Source organism: Solanum pennellii, chromosome 1 (assembly GCF_001406875.1).
Source record: "Solanum pennellii chromosome 1, SPENNV200".
Classification (NCBI taxonomy): domain Eukaryota; kingdom Viridiplantae; phylum Streptophyta; class Magnoliopsida; order Solanales; family Solanaceae; genus Solanum; species Solanum pennellii.
In genome coordinates this window covers 91,256,432-91,278,058 of record NC_028637.1, presented here as the reverse complement: position 1 = coordinate 91,278,058, position 21,627 = coordinate 91,256,432, and the positions used below count along the sequence as shown (strand labels likewise).

The following is a 21,627-nucleotide window of genomic DNA, read 5'->3' as shown; positions in this document are numbered from 1 at the left end:
CCTACTTTTTTTAAATATTACATAATTCCCTTTTTTTTAATTTTAGTGTAAGTTTTTAGATACATTACATTCTCTCTCCTATAATACACATTTACCCATTTTAATGCCTATTTTTTCTCCATTAAAACACTCAACCTCTTAAATCAGTTTTTGAATTTTGAATTTTATCCATTTAAACACTCAACCTTTTAAATCAGCTTTTTGATTTTGAATTATTAAATTTAATTAATTTTAAATAAAAGACCAAATTTTGAAATTTTGAATTTCAAAATTCAAAAAATTTGAAATTTAAAAAAGTAAAAATTTCAGGAAGCAGGACAACTTCTCTTAACTTCTACCGTTTTGTTCTCCATCAAGTTTCAGTTCTTTTTGCATGATCCTATGAATCTTCAGATGGATTCATACAAAGACTCTGGCTGTAAGAAGCTCAATTAATAGTCTCTTCGGCTGCTTTTCGTAAAGTTAACATTTCCTTTTTGTTCTACGTTAAGATGTAATCTGGATTTGATAATATTTCATTCTTTTACAGATCTGTACAAACTAGTCGTGCTAAACTTGGAAGGGTCTGTTGTTACTGCGTCATGTTTGGATTACCTCACAGGTCTGCTTTTACTGTTTTAATTTCCATGTTAACTTACTAGGACTAGTTTGCGGGACAAACTTTATGAAGTAAAAGAGAATTTTTCGGGGAATTACTTCTCTATTCTGGGATTCCATCACGTTGTTGAAGTTTCTGATAGTTCGTTTATCATAATGCAGCTCTCACTTCGTTGAAGTCGCTAAATGTCAATAGATCTCACCTTTTAGATGATGGATGTGAGAAGTTTTTGGGTAAGTGGAAGACATTTGTTATCTGCCAAAAAGAACTGACTAAAGCAAAACCATTCCACATTGTTAGCCAACCGTTTTATATCTGCAGCACTCAGCAGTTTGAAAGAGTTAAATCTGGGATTTAACAATATCATGGATACATGAATTTGTTGTGTATCATAATATTTTATATGTATCATGAAGTTTTGAAAATTGTTATAATGTATCATTCAATAAGTTTAGTAAATGCGTCATCAACTGTGCTTGATGATACATATAGAATCAGTGTGTACAGTGTTTAGTCAATGCATTGATACATGTAGTAGATATGTATCACATGTTTTGCATGTAGTATGAATTCCTGAAAACTGATATCATGTATCAGTAAGGTATTAGTTGTTTAGTTGATGTACTGATACATGTTTTGAAAATTGTTATAATGTATCATTCACTAAATTTAATAAATGCGTCATCAACTGTACTTGATGATACATAGAGAATCAGTGTGTATATTGTTTAGTAGATGTTTCTGATACATGTATTAGATATGTATCACATGTTATAATGTTTTAGTTAATTCACTGATACATGTAGTAGACATGTATCACATGTTTTTCATGTAGTATGAATTTCTGAAAACTGAAACCATGTATCAGTAAGTTATTAGTTGTTTTATTTAGTATTTATATTTCAATATCGTTATAATTTGTTGTTTTATTTTCAAATTGCAGCCAATGAAGTACAAGATTAAAAAGATACCAACACATCCCATAAGGTTTGCTGTCAATTTTAACAACAATTTCCTAAAGGACAAGAATGTGATCAGATTCCAGGGGGGAGGAGTATCTTCAGCAGACTGATTATGCAAGGAAACTGTACTGCATATAAACACCAGAGGCAGAAGCATCTCCAGCTTCCAAAGACCTTTACTTGCTTCAAATTCATACCCTTAGGTCTTGTAATTAGAGAAGTTGTTGTATTGTCTTTTTATTCACTATGTAAGATTGTTTCTCGTGTTTTGTAGCTGTAGCATGTATAGACTTTTTGTAATTGATAGGAGTGTAGATAGTTATCATCTATTTGTTTTGTATTGAACACTATTGGATGAATAGAGTGCATCGTTCACAAAAAAAAGACAGATATTCAACCAAGCATAACATACATAAAATAAAAGCGAGAAACCCCAATATTCAATTATAACTAAAGAGAAACATTATATATTCTTATTGTCAAATTGACCGTAGTGTACTTTAAGGATTTCAAAGGATTCTTAGAAATGATCAACAATTATTTAAAGAAGCCAGATTGAAAAGATAAATAGACTTCAAAATAGATGATATAATCTTTGATTTTCAAAATTTGAAATTAATATCCAATTACGTGCTGATTTTATGGTGATTAATGATCTGTTACCTTAAATTAAGCTGTTTTAGTAACAACATTAATTGTACCGTTTTTTCCCCATTTTTTTCTCAACAGTTTAAACTTACCATGTATCATTTACCATGTATCACTAGAGTCTAAAGTATCACAGAACAACAAATTTAAGGGATTTTTTGTAAATACTAAATTTATCGGGACAGAATGTAATTATTGAATTACACTATGAGATTCCTTAAATTTTTACAAATATTTACTCAACAAAACATATAAGTAATTATTAAACTCACACAAAACTCAATTACATTTCTTAACTTTTTTAAGCACATTATCAGTAACTACACAAACATGTTCTAATACTCTTAAAAATAAGAGAAATATTAATTTAATTGTTAAAAAGATCATTCAGATAATCTAGAAAAAAAAAATTATGTAATGATATTTTTCATCTGATTACTTAATCTTTTTTTATTGAATATAAGAAAAGAGGAAAAAAGCAAAACAAATGTCTTGATAGAGTAAAAAATGGACAAAGAAAGCAGATAAACATCACCACTGGAAAAAGACCTCACCGTCTATTTTCTCTTAATCAGAGATTTTGGTTTAAACTCGAATATGAATAATTTTTATAAAAAATTGTTAACTCTGAATACATTCATACTTAATATTAATTAAAATTAATTTAATTTCAATATAAATATCAATAATAAAATATTAAAAAAAAAAAAACTCACACAAAAGATAGAAAATCAAATACTATATAGTATAGTCGGAATAAAGTTATTCCTTTAGAATAAAAAGGCATATAAGCCAATTGGTGAAAACGCGATACGTAGAACCCCTCAAAGATTACTATACACTTTTCTTAGATCTCACCAGCAATCCCCTGAACCTCCCAAATCTTCAGTCTCAGATCTCATCAATTTTACATCAAAGCTCTTTAAATGCAGTTACTGTAGGAAATTTCCTGATCTGGGGTGTCTTGTTTTCTTGTGCTCGATCGGTAACTTACAACATCAAGGTAGAATTTTTACAATGTTTTTGGTCGTTTCTTGGATTTATTTGCAATTGGGTAGTGTTCATTTACTGTAAATTTTGATTCTTTAATCTTGCTTTATTCTGTGGTATCAATTGGTTGTTGTAGGATGCTATCAGGTTTGATTTTATGATTTGTATATCAATCGCCTGATTTTGTTTTGCTTGACCAAAATTTGATCATGTGGAGCTGTTATTGGGTGCAAATGAATCTTCTAGCTTACTGTTTTGGTTAAAGATTAAGAATCTTTTGTGGGAATTTGGATCCATTGCCTGATGAGACATTATTATCTTTGATTTCAACATCTGAACAAGTTATATCTTCATTTTTGGGCAATTTCATGTTGTCAATCAGAAATCATCCTAGAGTTTTGGGAAAAATGCGGAGGTTAGTGCTATGGATGTTCTTTTAGAAAGTAGTATAGCGCTTAAGTTTTAGTTGATGGTCAGGAAAGAAAGCTAACTGCATTATCTTGCCTCAGGTCTGTATTTTTGTAAAGCAAAAACTTTCAGAATTTAATAGTTGCAACAGCTTGAATTTGTTGGACCTATGAAAAGAATAAAAAGTTAGGCAAAGCAAAGATGTATCCTTATGAATCTTTTGTATGAAAACATAGAGCAACATACATACTTTAATGAAATTGTATTCCCTTGCTAGTCGTTTGGTGCAACATGGCCTTTGTAAATGATGTAGATTTTATGCTAGATATGATCTGGGCTTTGCAACTTTGTAATTATTAATGCATTTTTAATATATCATTACTTATCAAAAAAAAGAAGTTTACTATATTTGAAAACCTGAATGCCGTTGTAATACTGTATACTGAAATATGTTATGTTTTAACTTTTATGTGATTGACTCGAATCTGCGTGTAAATGGCGTGTTTGTGTGTGTTTCGAGGCTAAATGGGTGCCATAGAGGCAAACAGTTGCTGTATGCAAGTTTATAATTGTACAAATTTAAAAAAATTAAATGAAGCTCAATGTTGCATATTTGTAAATTGGAGTACTGTACTATTAGTTTGAAACTTTAAATTAATTTTTCTTTTCATACTTCCAATATCTGGTGTAGACATCTCTGCTGATTGTCATTACCATATAATAACCAATTTTATCTGCTTATTCAGAAAAGAAGAGAAGAAACCAACAAGTTTGATCACACTAGATACATTCGATAGACTACACCATAACTCCTTTACACTAGGCCAAAGGGCAATCAATCAGTCTTATAATAACAGTACTATGTAGATTGTACGGATAGAGCGGTTGTCGTTGTGTTCATGAATCTAGAATCTTGCTTGTCTTTAATTTTGGAGTTCCATTATTCCTTGTGTCAGTTCAATTGTATCATCAAAAACACAGCTTGTTTTCTCTCTGTATGACATATTAGAACATTCTCGAGCATTAAATGGAGCTCAGAATCTATTATTTTAGTAGTGGATAGATTTTATGATTATCTTTCTATGATAAAGGCTCTTTTACCATAAATATCTCTTTACATTAAAGGTTATTTATGGTATTGGATATATTTTTCTGATTGGTCAAGGCTCTTGAGTTTTCCCATGTGTCATCAGTCCCCAGTATTGATCTGGTTCAAAGGCCTGCAGCTCCAGTCCCTACTTCATTTGTTTAGCTAACTCACTTTTAAACATGGTCTAAGTTTGTAATTATTCCTGATCTGGTGGAAGTTTAAAATTTTGATCACCTTCCTCCCCCTCCAACGCAAAAAGAAGAAAGATTTATTTCTGGAAATGTTCAACAGATTGTTTTTTAACATTTGTAGGAGTGAAGTTTTGGCGGTAATATTGTTGTTTGTGCCTCCCTAATGTAAAATCTGCAGTCTTCTACCTATAGGTGTAACCATTTCAGGGTGATCATAAATAAGCAAGCTGACGTTCCTTTGAGGTTTTCAAAAAATTAGCAAAAGTTTTTTGAGTTTTTGAGATTTCCAAACTCAACTTTTCAAATCTTCCTAAAACTCAAAAAATGAGATTTGGAAACTCAATTTGGAAATTTTCATAAAAAGTTAAAAATTTGTTCCAGAAACAAGTCAAACAAACACTAAGTAATGCTGAGCTTCTAACTCAGTATTTGTAGAACTCCAAACATATACCACCTAAAGGACATGTACTTTACTTTTTTCATAGTGGTTGTACAGCTAATTCGCTTTACTGCATGCAGATTCTAATTTCACTGTTTATATTGCTAAATGTTTTATCTTTGCCATGATTCATAGTGGTTTTCTCTCTTCTGATAGAATTATTTAAGATGTGGAGATTCAAACCTTTTATGCCCAAGGAACAGACTGGGCTTGAAGGTCGTAGCATTGATATTGGCAATCTCAAAGTTCACGTGCGCAATGCAATTGCAGAGGGAGGATTCTCTTGTGTTTATTTAGCCCGAGATATGCTACATGGTTCAAAGCAGTATGCATTAAAGCATATGATTGTTAATGATGAAGAATCACTTGATCTAGTATTGAAAGAGATATCGGTGATGAAATCGCTTAAGGGTCATCCTAATGTTGTTACACTTCACGCGCATACCATCTTGGATATGGGTCGTACAAAGGAAGCTCTCCTTGTCATGGAATATTGTGAACAATCCTTGGTTAGTGTCCTTGAGAACCGAGGAGCTGGCTTCTTTGAGGAGAAACAGGCCCTCTTAATATTCAGGGATGTGTGCAACGCGGTCTTTGCTATGCACTGCCAATCCCCACCCATAGCTCACAGGTAAAGACAAAAATTCTTAAGCCCGAATAGTTTTCTAAAATGATGACGAACTTTCTTTAGCACTAATTTCAGTTGAGGTTAGGCTTTGTTTATAATAGTCCTCACTATGTTTCATCTGTTCAGTGATTTAGGGCTTCATAAATCATAATTCCTCTTCTTTGCTTGCACAATTTCAGTATTTTTCATTTTATGTGAAATATGTTGTCATGTAATCCACATCTGTCTTCAACTCTCTTTATATTTTCTTTCAGCTTAATTTTGTTCATTGCCTTGATTTTCGTCTGTTGCGCTTTCCCTTGTTTGTGGTTAGAGCTACTGAGTTATCACTTTTCTTTTTTTTTGAAATGTTTATATTGTATTCTTCAGCATTAAGAATATGCTGGTGACCTTCAAAAAATGAAGGGGGACAAAAGAAGAGAAAAAAAAACTTGCAACGATCCTAATAATTCTACAATCTGTTCTGTTTCCATTAGACCTTTCTCTTTACACCAAAAATATAAAGATACAGTACAATTCCATTTAACCTTCTGCTTAATGGTTCTGTTGATTCCATATACAATCTATGAGTTTGAGTTGTTTCAAGTTATTGACATAAGCAGCTAGGAATTTCAATGCACAAAAGTGAACAGTTAAGAGATCCAATTTATTGCAAAACCGTGACTGACTAGGCTGAATTTATTCACATAAGTTTATCTTCTGATTTTATTATTCTTTCATTCTGTACTGTTTTTCCTGTTCTACAGAGATTTGAAGGCTGAGAACCTTTTGCTGGGTGCTGATGGATTGTGGAAGTTGTGTGATTTTGGTAGTACTTCAACCAACCACAAACGTTTTGAGAAACCTGAGGAAATGGGAATTGAGGAGGACAATATAAGGAAACACACGACACCTGCATATAGAGCTCCTGAGGTTGATTGAGGACCTTGTTATTGATTATTGTTATATTCGATGGTATTGATTGCTGACTTCTATATCCCTTCTTTTCTTGCCTTAGATGTGGGATTTGTACCGAAGAGAACTTATAAATGAGAAGGTAGACATATGGGTAAGTTTAGCAGACTGAAGGAACTTTAAGATGATTTCAGAAACAGCAAATCCTTTACCTAGATTTTATCTTTAACAATCAGAAAATTAATTCTTCTACGTAGATTTATGGGGTTTTCTTAGAACACAGCGGCACCTTTGTCTTGCAGGCCCTTGGCTGTTTACTCTTTCGGATATGCTACTTCAAGTCTGCATTTGATGGTGAATCAAAACTTCAAGTTTTAAATGGCAATTACCGGATTCCAGAATTACCAAAATACAGCACTTCCATCATAGAACTAATAAGAGATATGCTTCAGTCATCACCAGATGCCAGACCAGATATCACGCAGGCAAGCGCTTTGCTTGATTGGCCATTCATCTGCATAAACTTAGGTTAGTTGTAGAGTGGTGCTGCCCATAGCAATCATAAGGGCTGACCCTACTCTAAAGCTTTCTAACTCAATTTGTTTTATTTTATGGCAGGTGTGGTTCCGTGTTAATGGTCTGTTACCAGATGAGCTTCAAAAGTCGTTACCCGAAAGACCCCCTGAAATGCAGCAACAGGGTATTGATGGGCATGAAGGTGAGAAACGTTTTTTTCCAGATCTTTTGTTTTTAGTGTGAACTACTTATAGGAATTTCTCAGGTTTGTGATTGCTTAACGTTTTATCCGTGAAGTTCGTTGGAAGATAACATTGATAATAAAGAATCAATATCTGTCATTTAAAATTCTTTTCATCAATTATACAAAATCTTAAAAGTTCCCTTTTCTGGTTCTGGTCTAGAAGTCACGTGAAGTTCCTTAGTAGTCATTTGAACAATATTCGGCTGAAGTTGAAAAAAAAAGAGTATTGGAAGTTGAAATTGACAGAAATGCTGTTTTATATGGTTCCATGCTTACTGTACAATTGAAATATTTTTTTGATGCTTGTAATTTTACATATGAATTACACATCTTTCTTCTATTGTGTGGAGAGAGGAATGGGAGTTTTCATATGGGACGTGACATCTCTACTATGTTGCTACTGGAGACACTCGTAAGATACAAAATCCTGGCTCCACTTCATTGAAATCTAATATCTGCTGGATTTTCAGGATTTCCAAGAGCTGCTGGTAAGACTAGTCCAATGCCTAGCAGAAATCCTCCGCCACCTCCTTCGGCTGCTGAACCTAATCATAATGCATCGCCTGCATCACATAATTCAAAAGCCGGTGGAGCTACTGGTCCAATCGGTGCATTCTGGAATACTCAGCATGCAACAAATGCCTCTGTTTCAGAGGAGACAAGCAGACCCAAATTTGACGAAGAGATAAGGCACAGTTCCTCAGTCCATGACAAGAGTCATCCCAATAAGGTTTCTGTTTCTAATCGAAATAGCCCTTTGAAAGAGGAAAGTCTCAGCTCCCACCCGATGCAAAATAATGTGCGACCAAAACTAACCAATAGAGCAGGGGAAGCCCCATCAAGGGATTTTGAGATAAACTTTTTCCAGGATGGTTCAGGTCAGAGTGTTGGGAATAATAAATCGTCAAAGTTAGAGGGGCCAACTGCCCCCCAAGGTGAAGGATTCAATTCTTTTGTTGCGGAATTCTGTACCAATAAACCTAGCCCTGGAAATAACACTAAACAACCAGAGAAGAAAGAGCTCATGGAAGCTGAGGTTGAGAAGTTGAAGCAACAGCTGTCACGAGCCAACATGGAGAAGGCTGAAATAACATCTAAATATGAAAAACTATCTGCAATATGCCGATCGCAGCGACAGGAGTTACAAGAGCTTAAGCAAGCTCTTGCTGCCAGAACTCCATCACCAAATGTAGACACCACGAGGGACCACCACGCATCTCCTGGAAGTCAACCATCCAGTACTCCACCGGTACATCCTTGCTATTAAATTTTCATTGTTAGTAAAATTTATAATTGATTATTCAATAATTATTAATTCAAAATTGATTTTGATACAGAAAAAAGATAACATTGAAGGAACAGTTTGGGAACTTCAGCAAGGATTATTTGGCCAGAGTCAGGTGAGCTCAGATTCAAAGTCGTGGCAAGCATTTGCGGATGATCCAAAGCAACAAGCTACTCCAGTCAACTCTACTCCTAGATCTGTCAGGACAAAAAATGGCCACCAGAACAGAGAGACATCTGAAACTAATACGTCAGCATTTGGAACGGATAGCTTTAGAGCTGTGCCGGCTTCCAGCTCTCAGATAAAGGCCACTTTCAATGAGTCGAAAAATTCTCAGCGTTTTGGTGAACCAAAGAATATAGATAGCAAATCAGCGTCCCAACCTGCTGGATGGGCAGGTTTCTAAAAGATGTTATAGCTAAACTTAGTACGTCCGGCAAGGCAGTCAATTTTACAATTTGAGATTTCCTTTACAACATACTCTTCCTATTATGGAAGAATGAATTGAGGGGGATGTAAAACATACAATTGTCCAGTTGTTTTGAGCTCTTGGTTGTTTTGTGTAGATTTTGAACCTATTATATCATATCCATTAGCTTCTGGTGTAGCTTTGATTTGTTATCCCCAATTGATTTTTGTAATCTATTGTTGTTGTGTTGATCAAGCATATGCGCTCTTGCAGATAAATTTGGATCAAACATATAGAATGAGCTTGTTTGTAAGTGGCACCCAAAGGTGTGACTTCGTGACCAATGAAGTAGGTGATAAGCATGAGACACTCAAGTTCAAAATCTCAGTAGAGACAAAAAATAACTAGTAGGAATAGCACGTTGCAGCTGTTAATTCTCCAGCATGGCGTTCATCTCCATTTGCATTACTGAGCTTAAAACAGATGCTCGAGAAGTTTGACATGGGCATCTACTAGTATATGTTAGCCCTATATTCCTCGAACTCTTCAAAAAGGATGCATCCATGAAAAATACACTAGTTTTAAAGAATTTGATACACGCCCTTCCAGGAGTGCGGAGCAACAGTATATTTACATTACTTATTTTTGAGCAAGACACACAAACAGGTCCAATCTCATATGGGCTTACCATCTGTAACTTTGGCCCAAAACATGACAGGCAAAGGCAAAAACGAAAATCCACGTGGCGAACAGCCATTTGTTAATAAAGTAGCACGCGGATTGGTATCCTAGCAAACATTTACTTCTGAGATCTCTACCGTTGACACTGAAAATTTTATGATCCAACGGATGCTATTTGACCTCCCAAAATTTCAGAACTCCCTCCCAAATTTCTTATGATTCCCGCTAAGCTTCACTCCTATATTATATCTCTCAAATTCACCTTCTTTTGCACAATCAAAAGCATTTCCCAATCTATCAATTTTAGCATACAATCAAAATGGCTCGTACCAAGCAAACAGCCCGCAAATCCACTGGTGGAAAAGCTCCAAGGAAGCAACTAGCTACCAAGGCTGCCAGAAAGTCAGCTCCGGCCACCGGAGGAGTGAAGAAGCCTCACCGTTTCAGGCCAGGAACTGTGGCCCTGAGAGAAATCAGGAAGTACCAGAAGTCTACCGAGTTGTTGATCAGGAAGCTGCCATTTCAGAGGCTAGTGAGGGAAATTGCTCAGGATTTCAAGACAGATCTGAGATTTCAGAGCAGTGCTGTGGCTGCGCTACAAGAGGCTGCTGAAGCTTACCTCGTTGGGCTCTTTGAAGATACCAATCTCTGTGCAATCCACGCAAAGAGGGTTACCATCATGCCCAAGGATATTCAGCTTGCTAGGAGGATTCGAGGAGAAAGGGCTTAGCAACCTTCTTTTATGTTTATCATTAATTTGTGTTCTGTTTTAGGGCTTTGTTTGCTTCTTCTGTTAAATGTTTGTGTAGATCAAATTATATAAACCTCTGGTTTAGTACTATTTTGAGATCTGATTAGTGAAATCTGTAGTTCATTTTATTACAATTAAAGGTGCTGCTCATGCTATGATTTGGAGTATATATTGCGTTTATCTTCTTTATTGCTTTTGTCTTTAGGTAGTGTAGAGTGTAGGGGCTTCATTAATTGTTCTATTTTGCACAAAGTTTCATTCGTTAGCATTTTGATTATTTGTTGCATTGTATGCTGCAATTGAGGGAAGAAATATAAACTGGTGCTGGCACTTATGGTAATCCTACATTATATATAAAAAAGAGGTTTTATGTATGGAACCCTGATACTCTGTAGTGACTAATGTTAGACAGTGAGAGCTATTTTCAGTTCAACAACAACTTGACAGTCCTCATTTATTAGCAGTATCATTCAGAGGTTGAAGTGATAGCTGTTTTGAAGTAATTTACTTTTGATTTAACTTCTTGAAACATGGTCCTGCAGCTGTTGCATTTAAACTGAGACTGAGCTATTCTTTTTCAGATTCCATCTCCAGCTAACACAGGCTTCCCCAAATTTGGACCACAAAGTTGTAAGTTGCTCAACTCATTTAAACTTTTGAGTTATGGAAATGAGGCCAGGTGTTCTGTTGCTCCTAACAATCTCTACTCGTATTAATCCAACATTGATGTAGAAATCCTTGCTATGTTGAATGGGAAGTGTACAATCTTTAATTTACTTACTCCTCATAAGGTAATTTTGGTTTTGTTGTCTTGCAAAATAAGTCTTGTTTATTACTCTCTCTCAGTACTAAATTGAGATGAACCGTTCTACTTTCAGATGTCTTGTCTCCAGCAAGTCTTTCTATATTAAATTTGAACTTAGAGCTGATTGAATTTGTGAATGTATGTCTATGAAAAGGGGATATGTTTGTACTAGTTACAGTCTTACAGATTAGAGAGTAATTATTTTTTGCTTAAATAGGTGATTGATTTTATGTAGAGAAAAGTGTAATCAGTTTGTTGGCTCCTGATGTTTTAAGTAATCACATGGCTCGACTAGCCAAGAGAAAACGTAGAGCCAGGACATAAGTAATCATGTCCTTGGAGCTGTTTTTATGAATGTAACTTGTCTATTTCATAGTAAAAGATCATTCATACATACAAAAAATGAAGTGAATGCTGATACTCTCCAAAGTTACAAGACAAAAAAGTAAGATAACTCGAATCATCATAATTTTAACGGTATCAAATATATTCAAATTTTGATTGAAATTGTTGTAACGGTACTAAACTTTGGAAAGCACCTTTTACACCCTACAATGTCTAATAATGTATTTTAAAGGTATAAATATCTTTACCACCAGATATTGCATTACGAGCTTCTATTTCATCAATGATGGAAATGGAGATTTACCCGCCCTATTCATCTTTGTCTTAATTATGAAATTAAAATTTTATTATTTTGTCACTATCTTCTCATGTTTAAATGTGAAAAATAATTCTACATTTTTTTTCTCTACATGATAATAATAAAGTATAATAGACTTTTAACCAATTCAATCAGAAATCTTAATTTAAAAAATTGATCTATAATATCTTAACGTCAAAGAAGAATTCAACATGCATATTACTTCCGATAATGTCTAAATTTAATGAGAGAAAAAATTCATTTGAAAGTCGATTAAAACTAGTTTTTCAAATTAAAAAAACTCAATTTCAAAGTTAGGATAATGTGTTTGTCTATTTAAAATTTTGGGTCAATAATTGACCCAAAAATCTATTTTCTTGCCAACAATCTTCAAGTTGTCTATCAAAATTAAAAAATCTCACAAGCTATAATTTAGCCAGAAAATATTATTGATGTCTTTTGAATAATTAGTATATCTAAAACTAAGTAGAGTATTTTTAAAATTTTATTTTATAAAACTATTGTGGTCTTTAGAGTGCATTATGTTGTTGAATGTCCTATTTCTGCTCTTCCTCAAAGTGCACAAGATATATCTTAATTAGAATATATCTTAATTCTTATTTTTCCTGAGTTATGATGGTTTTATTTATAATTATAGGTTGAAAAAGGTGTGACAAAGGCAATTTTTTTTCAATTATATTGAATAGACATAATCATATTTGATTGGTTGACACATGTCATTTCCACTTATCGTGCATTTTAATACTTAACATAATTATAGTGGCTTCTTAAATAAACTTGACGTGTCATGACATTTTGCACGTGTCGCCAAACTATTAACTTTATCATTTATAGCTCAATTAAATAGCTAATCCAACAAAGGATGACCATTTAAAAAAAAAAAAAGGAAACTACATTCAAATATTCTTATTGTATTTATTAAATCCCGGTTAACGTATTTATGTTACATATACATTGATGAATGTATCCCATATCACCATATGTATTATTTTAGCACTAAATATGTGTATCTTTGATACCATATGTTTATTTATGCACAAAAACACTAAATATTTAATACAAGATACACTGATGAAATTGATCATGGACACACATATTCATAAAATTGATACTAAATACACAAATATATAACATTTGGTTACTTAAATGCATTCTAAAATAAATATACAGAGGCGAATGAAAGAGCCAATATAATTTAGATAGTGTAATTCATCCTTGAATACACTACAATGTATTTGAAATAAAAAATTATATCTAGTTTGACTCAAATGTTCCAAAATATATTAATATTTTTGGCAAAAAACTGTAATTAAAATTGTTGTTTCAACGTGTAATTAACATCAATACTAGTGTGCTTTGTGTTGTTTCCTCTCAATAAAATTTAAAATGATTGGATTCAAATAATCAACTAATTATATTCCTCATTGTATTTATTTGGATAGTATATTTTGATTATTTTTCAATTTTATATAATCTGAATTATAATGAGTAGACAAATTAATATTAGTGATAGGATTTTGCTAAAACTTTTTCATAAAAGAATAAAGCAAAGCTCTTGAGTTGATGATTATGGGGGAAAAAATTAAAGGATTACATCTTTTTATTCATAAATTCTAACGAGGAAAATTTAATAATTAACGGGTAAATAAAAGTATACTGTCAATGATATTTTATTATTATTTTTATTTAGTATGACAAAGATGTTTATTAAAGTTGACTCTCAAAACGTGAAATATGACAAGTAAAAATAAACAAAGAGAGTAATTAGATATTAACTTAATGTTAGTGTGAGTATTATACAAAATTAAAGTGAAAAAATCTGTTAAAATCCAAGATATTAATTTATTTATAAAAAAATAATAACTTAGCAATTATGTTTTATCTTTATATAAAAAAAAATCACATTTGAACTATGTGTGATAACATGTGAAATGGTAATTTTTTTGTAAATGATAAAAAAAAAAAGATCATTAAATTTTATGATTACTTGAGGTTGAAGAAAGTAAAAAATACACAAAGTTTCTAAATTTTTTTTATTAAGGCGTAGAGTTGCTAAATCATATGGGAAAAAGTTTCTAATTTGTGGCCACTCCTGAACAATATTGGAAAGGGGGAATAAGTTTCTAAAAAATACTAATCCTAAAACTTACAAAATTCCAAAAAATGTTATAAGAAAGGGTTTGATGAGTTAAAGTTTCTTATTACACTTTTAGCAAATTATTTTTTCCATTCATAATTGTTGTTCTTGTTCGACTGAGTTTGAGAAGAATGGATATTGAAAGAGTTTTCATGAGTTGTTACAAGATCCAGGAGCAACCTGATAATATTTTCAACTTGATCGAATTAGCTCTACGTGTTGGTGCATTCAAGTATCAGCCACAATTTGAAAAACGCAAAGCCAGTATCATCAAGTTCCTCATGAATCCCTCAATGACATCAACTGATGATGAAGAAGAAGAGGAGGAGGAGGTTATGGAGGACAATGTTGGTGATCAAGATAGCGTCAAAGAAGAAGAAGGGGATGGGTTAGGAACACAACAAACAACTGCAGAAAGCAACAAACCCTTGGCGAGGAAGATTAGAATAGTCATCCGCAAGTCTGTAAAAGTTGCTCCTGCGGAGAAACAGAACAATGGCAGTGCAATAACAGAAAGCAGCACGGAGTTGAAGAAAACTGACTTGGTTCAACAAGGAACACCACAGTCCCATAACAGTACTGCTATGCCATCAAGAAAGAGGATGAACGGGTCCACCAAACGAGTTCAAGTTGCTCCTCCTCGTGTAAGACTTCTTTCTGATTTATCTTTCGAGAAGCACCTAGACAGAGTCAAGCAGAGCCACAAAGGTTTCAAGAAGATGGAGAGTGATCATCACACAGAAAAGAAGAGAGAAGGAGGAGCACAAAAGACCCCTTCCCAGTGCAGGAGAAAAGGGTGCACTACTGTTTCAACAAAGAGTATGCTGCCGCCATTGATGAAGATGAATGTACAAGTTGCTCCTCCTCCTCATCCAAAACAAAGCAACTGCAGTTCAAGTACAAGACCAATGCAGAAAACATCACAAAGCTCTGCAGTTGCAAGACCAATGCAAAAAGAAACACAAAGTGACAGTGATATGAAGAAGAAATTTGAATCAAGCAAGAGGAAGTTTGAGCAAAGGTTAGCAGATGAAAGGGAAGCCAAGAGACGGATTGTATTGGTAGACTTTCATCAAATGCCTAAAGTTGCTAATGACCCTCCTGCTCCCAAGCGCTGTTGGAATAGGAAAAGGTGTTGAAGATTATGATGATTCGAGTTGTTATAAATTTCTCACCAGAATTTTTGTTCTTACTTTTTGTCTTGTAATTTTGGAGAATATCATCAGCATTCACTTCATCTTTAATCTAGTGTGGGGTATGCCCATTCTATATATGAATGATCTTTTACTCTGAAATATAAAAAGTACATTCATAAAAATAGCTCGAAGGATCAATCAACTATTCATTCCCACATTCCCTTCTCATATTATACATGTTCATTATTTGGCGTTGATGTGGTTCCTCATTACTATGTGAGCTCCAAAGGGGTCGTTTGCCCTCTTACATTTGAATAAATGCATTACTTTGCATGTCATCCTTTTTCTCAGAGTTGCTTCATTATTATCTTTATCCTCTTAAAAAATATCAATAGTATTACTCCTGCTATTAGTAAGTTCAGGTAGTTGCAATTGCAGGTGAGGCTGAGAGTTGAAACCCCTCATGATTTAGCACGTCTTCCTTTGTTTATTTTTATTAGTATTTAGTACTTAAATAACTACAAGTAGATTTCATACCTCTGCGAGCAGATTGGTGTAGATTTCATATCTCTGCGAGCAGATTGGTTTCAAATTTGAGAAATATTATAAGCTCAAGGAGATGTTTAACAGGCAAAACCATTTACAAAGTTTAGATCAAATTTTCTATCCCTAACTGTAGTTGGTGGAGTTTGTACAGCATCAAGGATTATTAGAACTAAAAGCTCACAAAAGCTGGCTCCTCTGAGCTGACACAGTGTCCAAATAGTTCAGCACCATTAAGATTCCTGATCATAAGAAAAAGCCAGGCAATGCATACTTCCATAGCACAATATGGTTGAACTTCCCTGTGGATGAAGATGTTACTTTGAGGACATGTCCCAAGGTAAATTATCTTTTAATCCGAGTCTTAAATCTTTGTGATGATTAGGAATTTAGTTATTGTAAATTTGTATCTTATGGTTTAGTCACACTCTCCCTTACACTAGTACTTATGCAATCAGGATGGTATTGGATTCTCTGGTCTCACCATCTGCTAACCTGCCTGAGTTTAAAAGTTCCAATCTCGAATATACATAAGGCTGCTCAATTGACAAATCTTGTAATAGCATACATATAGAGGTTCAGGTCAGGTGAATATTGAAGATTTGTAGCAAGTATATGACTGTAACACTACTTATCCTAATAGATTAAGTTTACTGGTTCCATCACTTCTTTTCTTTTGGCATAATATCAATATCACTCAGCAAAGTCAAACAATTTCGTAGGTTGCACTCTTTCTATCTCTGCAGAAACTTGATTACCTATTTAAGCAACAAACAGTTAGAAAGGGCTTTCTGATCGTATAAGACTGTAACTAGTAACCAACACATCGTCCTACATTTCACAAACTCAATCAGCTCTAAGTTCATATTCAATTTAGAAAGACTTGCAGGAGACAAGATATCTGAAAGTAGATTGGTTCACCTCAAGTTAGAATGAGAGAATTAATAAGCAACGCTTTTTTTGCCAGACTACAAATCTGAAATTACCTCTGAGGAGTAAGTAAATGCAGAGGCTGAACACTTGTCATTCGACATAGCAAGGATATTAACTGTCAATGTTGAACTAAGAGTAGAGATTCTTAGGAGCAACAGAGCACATTAGACTCATTTTTGTAGTCTGGTTTGTCTCCAGATCTGCAAAGAATTAGAATGCTCAGTTGTTCTCCTAATACTAGTATTCACGGCTGAACACCTTAAACAATTTAATTTGCTGTCACCAAAAACCTCTGTGTAGAAGAGCTGCACTCCTTGATGCCAACATGCTAAAGTTGTCTATTAAAACATAGTAAATAAAATTTTCCATTGTCAATCTTCAATCAGGTTATGTACATCTTGTTTGTGGGATTCGTGGGAGGAAAAGGCAAGGCAAAATAATGTTTAAGAAGTGTTAGAACAAATCCCATTTAGATGTAAGAAAGGCACAATCTTCTTAATTTAGACTGAGCAGCAGATTCATGGAAACTTTCAACAACAGAGATCAAACGGCTCTACACTAAATCTTCATATAGGTTCATTGTTCAAGATGATGATATTTACACCAACACCTAACATCACAGCACATTTGCACTAACAAAATTCTAGCTCTTAAATTTAATAATCATAAATGAATATATACATAGTACATACCACAAAGCTTAAATGAGTTAAGCAACTTACAACTTTGTGGTCTAAATTTGCTATCCTTGTGTTTGCTGGAGATGAAATCTGGAAAAGAAAAATAGCTTAGTCTCAGTTTAAATGCAACATCTGCAGCACATCAAATCAAACCCAAATGTTTTGATTAACAGAACAAAATCAAATTCAATTTCAAAAAGATAAAGGATCTGCAGAGTTTCAACCATGATAATGCTAATAAACAGAGACTACTATTAAGTCGTTGAATTGGGGTTCCATAAATGATGTACTTTTCCATATAATGTATTAACAAATGTGTCAACACCAGTTGGGAATCTTCTTGCAGTAATTGAGATCTAAATGCTTATATTTCTTCCCTCGATAGCAATCGTACAAGGCAGCAAATAATTTAACAATTGCAACTTTCTGGAGAAGAGAAACACTTATCAAAACTGTACACTCTACACAACCAAAAGGCAAAAGCAATAAAGAAGGAAATGTAAATTACTACAATCCAGACCATAGAATGAGCATCAGCTTTAATTGAAATAAAATGAACTAAAGATTTCATTAATCAGATTCCAGAATAGTACTAAACCAAAGGTTTATATATCAAGTAATATGATTTACATAACCAATCCTAACATTCAACAAAGATTCCTAAGCCCTTTCTCCACGAATCCTCCTAGCAAGCTGAATATCCTTGGGCATGATAGTTACCCTCTTGGCATGGATTGCACAGAGATTGGTATCTTCAAAGAGCCCAACAAGGTAGGCCTCCGCAGCCTCTTGTAGAGCAGCCACAGCACTGCTCTGAAACCTCAGATCTGTTTTAAAATCCTGAGCAATTTCCCTCACTAGCCTCTGAAATGGGAGCTTCCTGATCAACAACTCCGTTGACTTTTGGTATTTCCTGATTTCTCTTAGAGCCACAGTTCCTGGCCTGAAACGGTGAGGCTTCTTCACTCCTCCAGTGGCCGGAGCTGACTTTCTGGCAGCCTTGGTGGCTAGCTGCTTCCTTGGAGCCTTTCCACCAGTTGATTTACGGGCAGTTTGCTTGGTACGAGCCATATCGATCGTATGCTAAGACGAAGTAAGAAATTGGTAGATTGAGAAAAGCTTTGAATGTACAAAAATGGTGAATTTGAGGGATATTATATAGGAGTAAAGTAGGAGGGAATCATATGAAATTTTGAAATTTTGGGCTGTGAAATTGTAAGTGAATGATAGCCGTTGGATTATAAAGATTTAGTGTGAACGGTCGATATCTCACAAGCAAATGTTTGCTAGGATACCGATCCGCGTGCTACTTTATTAACAAATAGATATTTGCCACGTGGATTTTCATTTTTCGCTTTATTTTTGGCCAACTGATTAGTGTGACAGAGAAAAAATAAAACAAACGCTTTCAATTATATATATTAAAATAATTAATTTTTATATAACAAATATAAGTATATTTTTATTTTAAGAAAAGAGTCAAAATACAAAAAATATATATTGACTATATATTATTATACATACATACTAGAAATATATATGATAAATCAATATTATAAATCGTATTTAATACATAAAATTTGAATCTTTAAATTTATAATTATAGTTAGCAAAACAATAGTTGCAACTTGACATGTCGAATAAACAAATGAAATCAATTTTTTTAAAAAGACCTTTGACCATAAAGAACAACTTGCTTTTAAAAAAAAGTTTGGTTATATAGTGTAGCCAATTTGAAAAATCAGTCTTTTAATCAATTTTTAAATGGATTTTTTCTTATAAAATTGTAATATTATTTCAACTAAGATGCATGTTAAATATAATTTCATTTTTTAAAGAATTTTTTTAGAGTAATTCTAATTTTTCTTTTCATGTATTATTCAATTGTTTAGGTCAACTTTAGCCATTTTTTTTTTTGTGACCGTGAATTTGTCTAAGTTTAACTTCATACGTTTTTAATTGAAAGTATGATATTATCAAGTTTACGCTTCATAAATTTTCACATAAAATATGAAAATTTAGTGTCGTAATCAAAAAAATCTTAAAGTGTGTCCATGCTTTTATATGACATTTAAATCCATAAAAATTTATTAATTAATAAATATATATTATAAATCATTATACAAAAGACGAATAAATGAATTCTTTTTTAATCTACTTCTTCACGTGACATAATAGGAGAGAAAATTTCAATCCCTCAGGGTGTGTTTGAATGAAAGAAAATGTTTTTTCAATTTTCTCATGTTTGATTGAGTTAAATGTTTTGGAAAATATTTTTCAAATCAACTCATTTTCCTCAAATTTAAGAAAAATGATTTCCCTTCAAAACTTAAGAATCTTAAAATTTGAAACATTTTTTAAAAATGATTTTTAACTTCTTTTTTTTTTTGTTTGGGGTGGCGTGGGGGTGGGGGGAAGGTTAGTTTGGTGGTAGGAAAAAAAATATATTTGAAACTTAAAATATAAGAAATTGAATGGGGAGGTCAGATACATGTATGAGTAGGATAAGAAAAAAAGTTGAAGGATGAAGTAGAGTTTTGAAAAATATTCTCCTTAATTTTTTTTAAAAAAAGTCATTTGTCTTAAATTTGAGGAAAACGAGTTGATTTAAAAAACATTTAAACCAACCAAACATGAAAAACTGGACAACATTTTCCAAACACACCCAAAAAAACCTCACACGCTTTCAATAGACCTAAAATTGCTATTGGTATCTTCTGACTAATTGAAGTGCCTAAAAACATAAGTAAATAAAGTAATTTTGTGCATATTCAAGATTAGCAGGTGGTGAGATTCGAGATCTAAATACCATATTGATTACACATATTAGCATAAGAAAAATATTAGTAAACCAAGAGTTAAATTAAGATGATAAAAGGTAATAATAAAATTCTAAGTTATATATAAAAGAACATCAAAGCATGAATATAACATTATTTGGAAAAGAGAAAAGACATAAAGTGACATATAAAGTTGTTTTGGATTGTCAAAAAGACACATTAACTATGCGGGCGTTCTATTACCCCCTAAACAATTCTGATAATATATTATTACATCATTTTTCGATCAATACCAAATTTTAAATAGCAAGTGGTTATCACACATCAATCATTGTGTGACACGTGTTAATTGAGTTTGAAATATATATATATATATATATATATATATATATATATTAATTTTAAGTTTTCTTTATTTATCTCTCTTACTTTTTGACTTATTTTAATTTTATTGATTTAATTTTAATTTCACTTTAAATTCTTTATCTTTCACCCCTACTTTCATGTTACCCGCCCTTCATTTTTTCTTCTTCACCTCCCACCCTCACCTCACCCCACCCCTACATTAAGTTGAGCTCCTCCATTTTTTTTTCTTCTTCTTCGATCAAATTTCTTTTTTTCAAAATTACACTATTTTCTAGTATTTGTGATATTGATAACAAAACTAATTATTTTTTTAAGAAAAATAAAATTTTGAAGGTATCATCAATTAATTTATCTCATTTCATATAACTTCAAAACTAGAAAATGATAATTTTGTAAGAATCAGAATTCTCCGAAAATTGAAAAAATTTAAGTGAAATTTGAATTTTAAAAAATAAATAATACCTAATAATCATCTTGAAATCTAGTGGTTTATCAGATTGTTCGAAATGTAATAAAATATTTAGATATAATTTTAAAGTTTAAGAGAATTAAACTAATAGTAGTAAAAAAAGAAGGTGGAGTTGTGATAAAAAATGATATTAAAAGTGAAAAGTTACCATAAAAAATGACAATGAATTTTTGAAGAAGAAGGAAGAAGAAAAAAAGAAAATTAATAAAGAGAAAAAGTTAAAATAATCAGAAAAAAAAAAGAAAATGTATTTCAAAATACTTGTAAAAATAAAATTATATTAATTTTTTTTAGTTTGTTCACGCTCTTTAAGAGAGTGCATACTCTCTCCATGCCAGATGGACAAAAATTGATGTAATAGTATCATTTCAGGATTGTTT

The 21,627-nt window shown here is 32.8% G+C and overlaps 4 protein-coding genes across 5 annotated transcripts; 3 read left to right on the top strand and 1 right to left on the bottom strand.

Moving 5' to 3' along the window:
* Positions 1-237: 237 nt before the first annotated feature.
* Positions 238-1,239, top strand: LOC107030471. The gene is made up of 3 exons (XM_015231747.2): positions 238-418; positions 530-601; positions 760-1,239. The coding sequence occupies exons 1-3, from the start codon at positions 382-384 to the stop codon at positions 954-956; spliced, it is 306 nt and encodes a 101-aa protein (XP_015087233.1). The 5' UTR covers positions 238-381; the 3' UTR covers positions 957-1,239.
* A 1,737-nt stretch (positions 1,240-2,976) lies between these two features.
* On the top strand, positions 2,977-9,553 carry LOC107008003 (probable serine/threonine-protein kinase DDB_G0276461). 2 transcript variants are annotated; one of them, XM_027914976.1, is made up of 9 exons: positions 2,977-3,211; positions 3,335-3,613; positions 5,483-5,957; positions 6,701-6,866; positions 6,952-7,002; positions 7,151-7,333; positions 7,467-7,566; positions 8,079-8,857; positions 8,946-9,553. In XM_027914976.1, exons 3-9 carry the CDS (start codon positions 5,494-5,496, stop codon positions 9,297-9,299), a joined length of 2,097 nt encoding a protein of 698 aa, XP_027770777.1. In that variant the 5' UTR covers positions 2,977-3,211; positions 3,335-3,613; positions 5,483-5,493; the 3' UTR covers positions 9,300-9,553. The 2 variants fall into 2 exon arrangements, with proteins under 2 accessions (XP_027770777.1, XP_015062370.1); XM_015206884.2 differs by lacking the exon at positions 3,335-3,613.
* A 683-nt stretch (positions 9,554-10,236) lies between these two features.
* Positions 10,237-10,903, top strand: LOC107008481 (histone H3.2). Its single transcript, XM_015207536.2, has one exon. The coding sequence runs from the start codon at positions 10,303-10,305 to the stop codon at positions 10,711-10,713; it is 411 nt and encodes a 136-aa protein (XP_015063022.1). The 5' UTR covers positions 10,237-10,302; the 3' UTR covers positions 10,714-10,903.
* A 7,251-nt stretch (positions 10,904-18,154) lies between these two features.
* Positions 18,155-18,778, bottom strand: LOC107008138 (histone H3.2). Its single transcript, XM_015207065.2, has one exon. It carries the CDS (start codon positions 18,701-18,703, stop codon positions 18,293-18,295), a length of 411 nt encoding a protein of 136 aa, XP_015062551.1. The 5' UTR covers positions 18,704-18,778; the 3' UTR covers positions 18,155-18,292.
* Between the last annotated feature and the right edge of the window lie 2,849 nt (positions 18,779-21,627).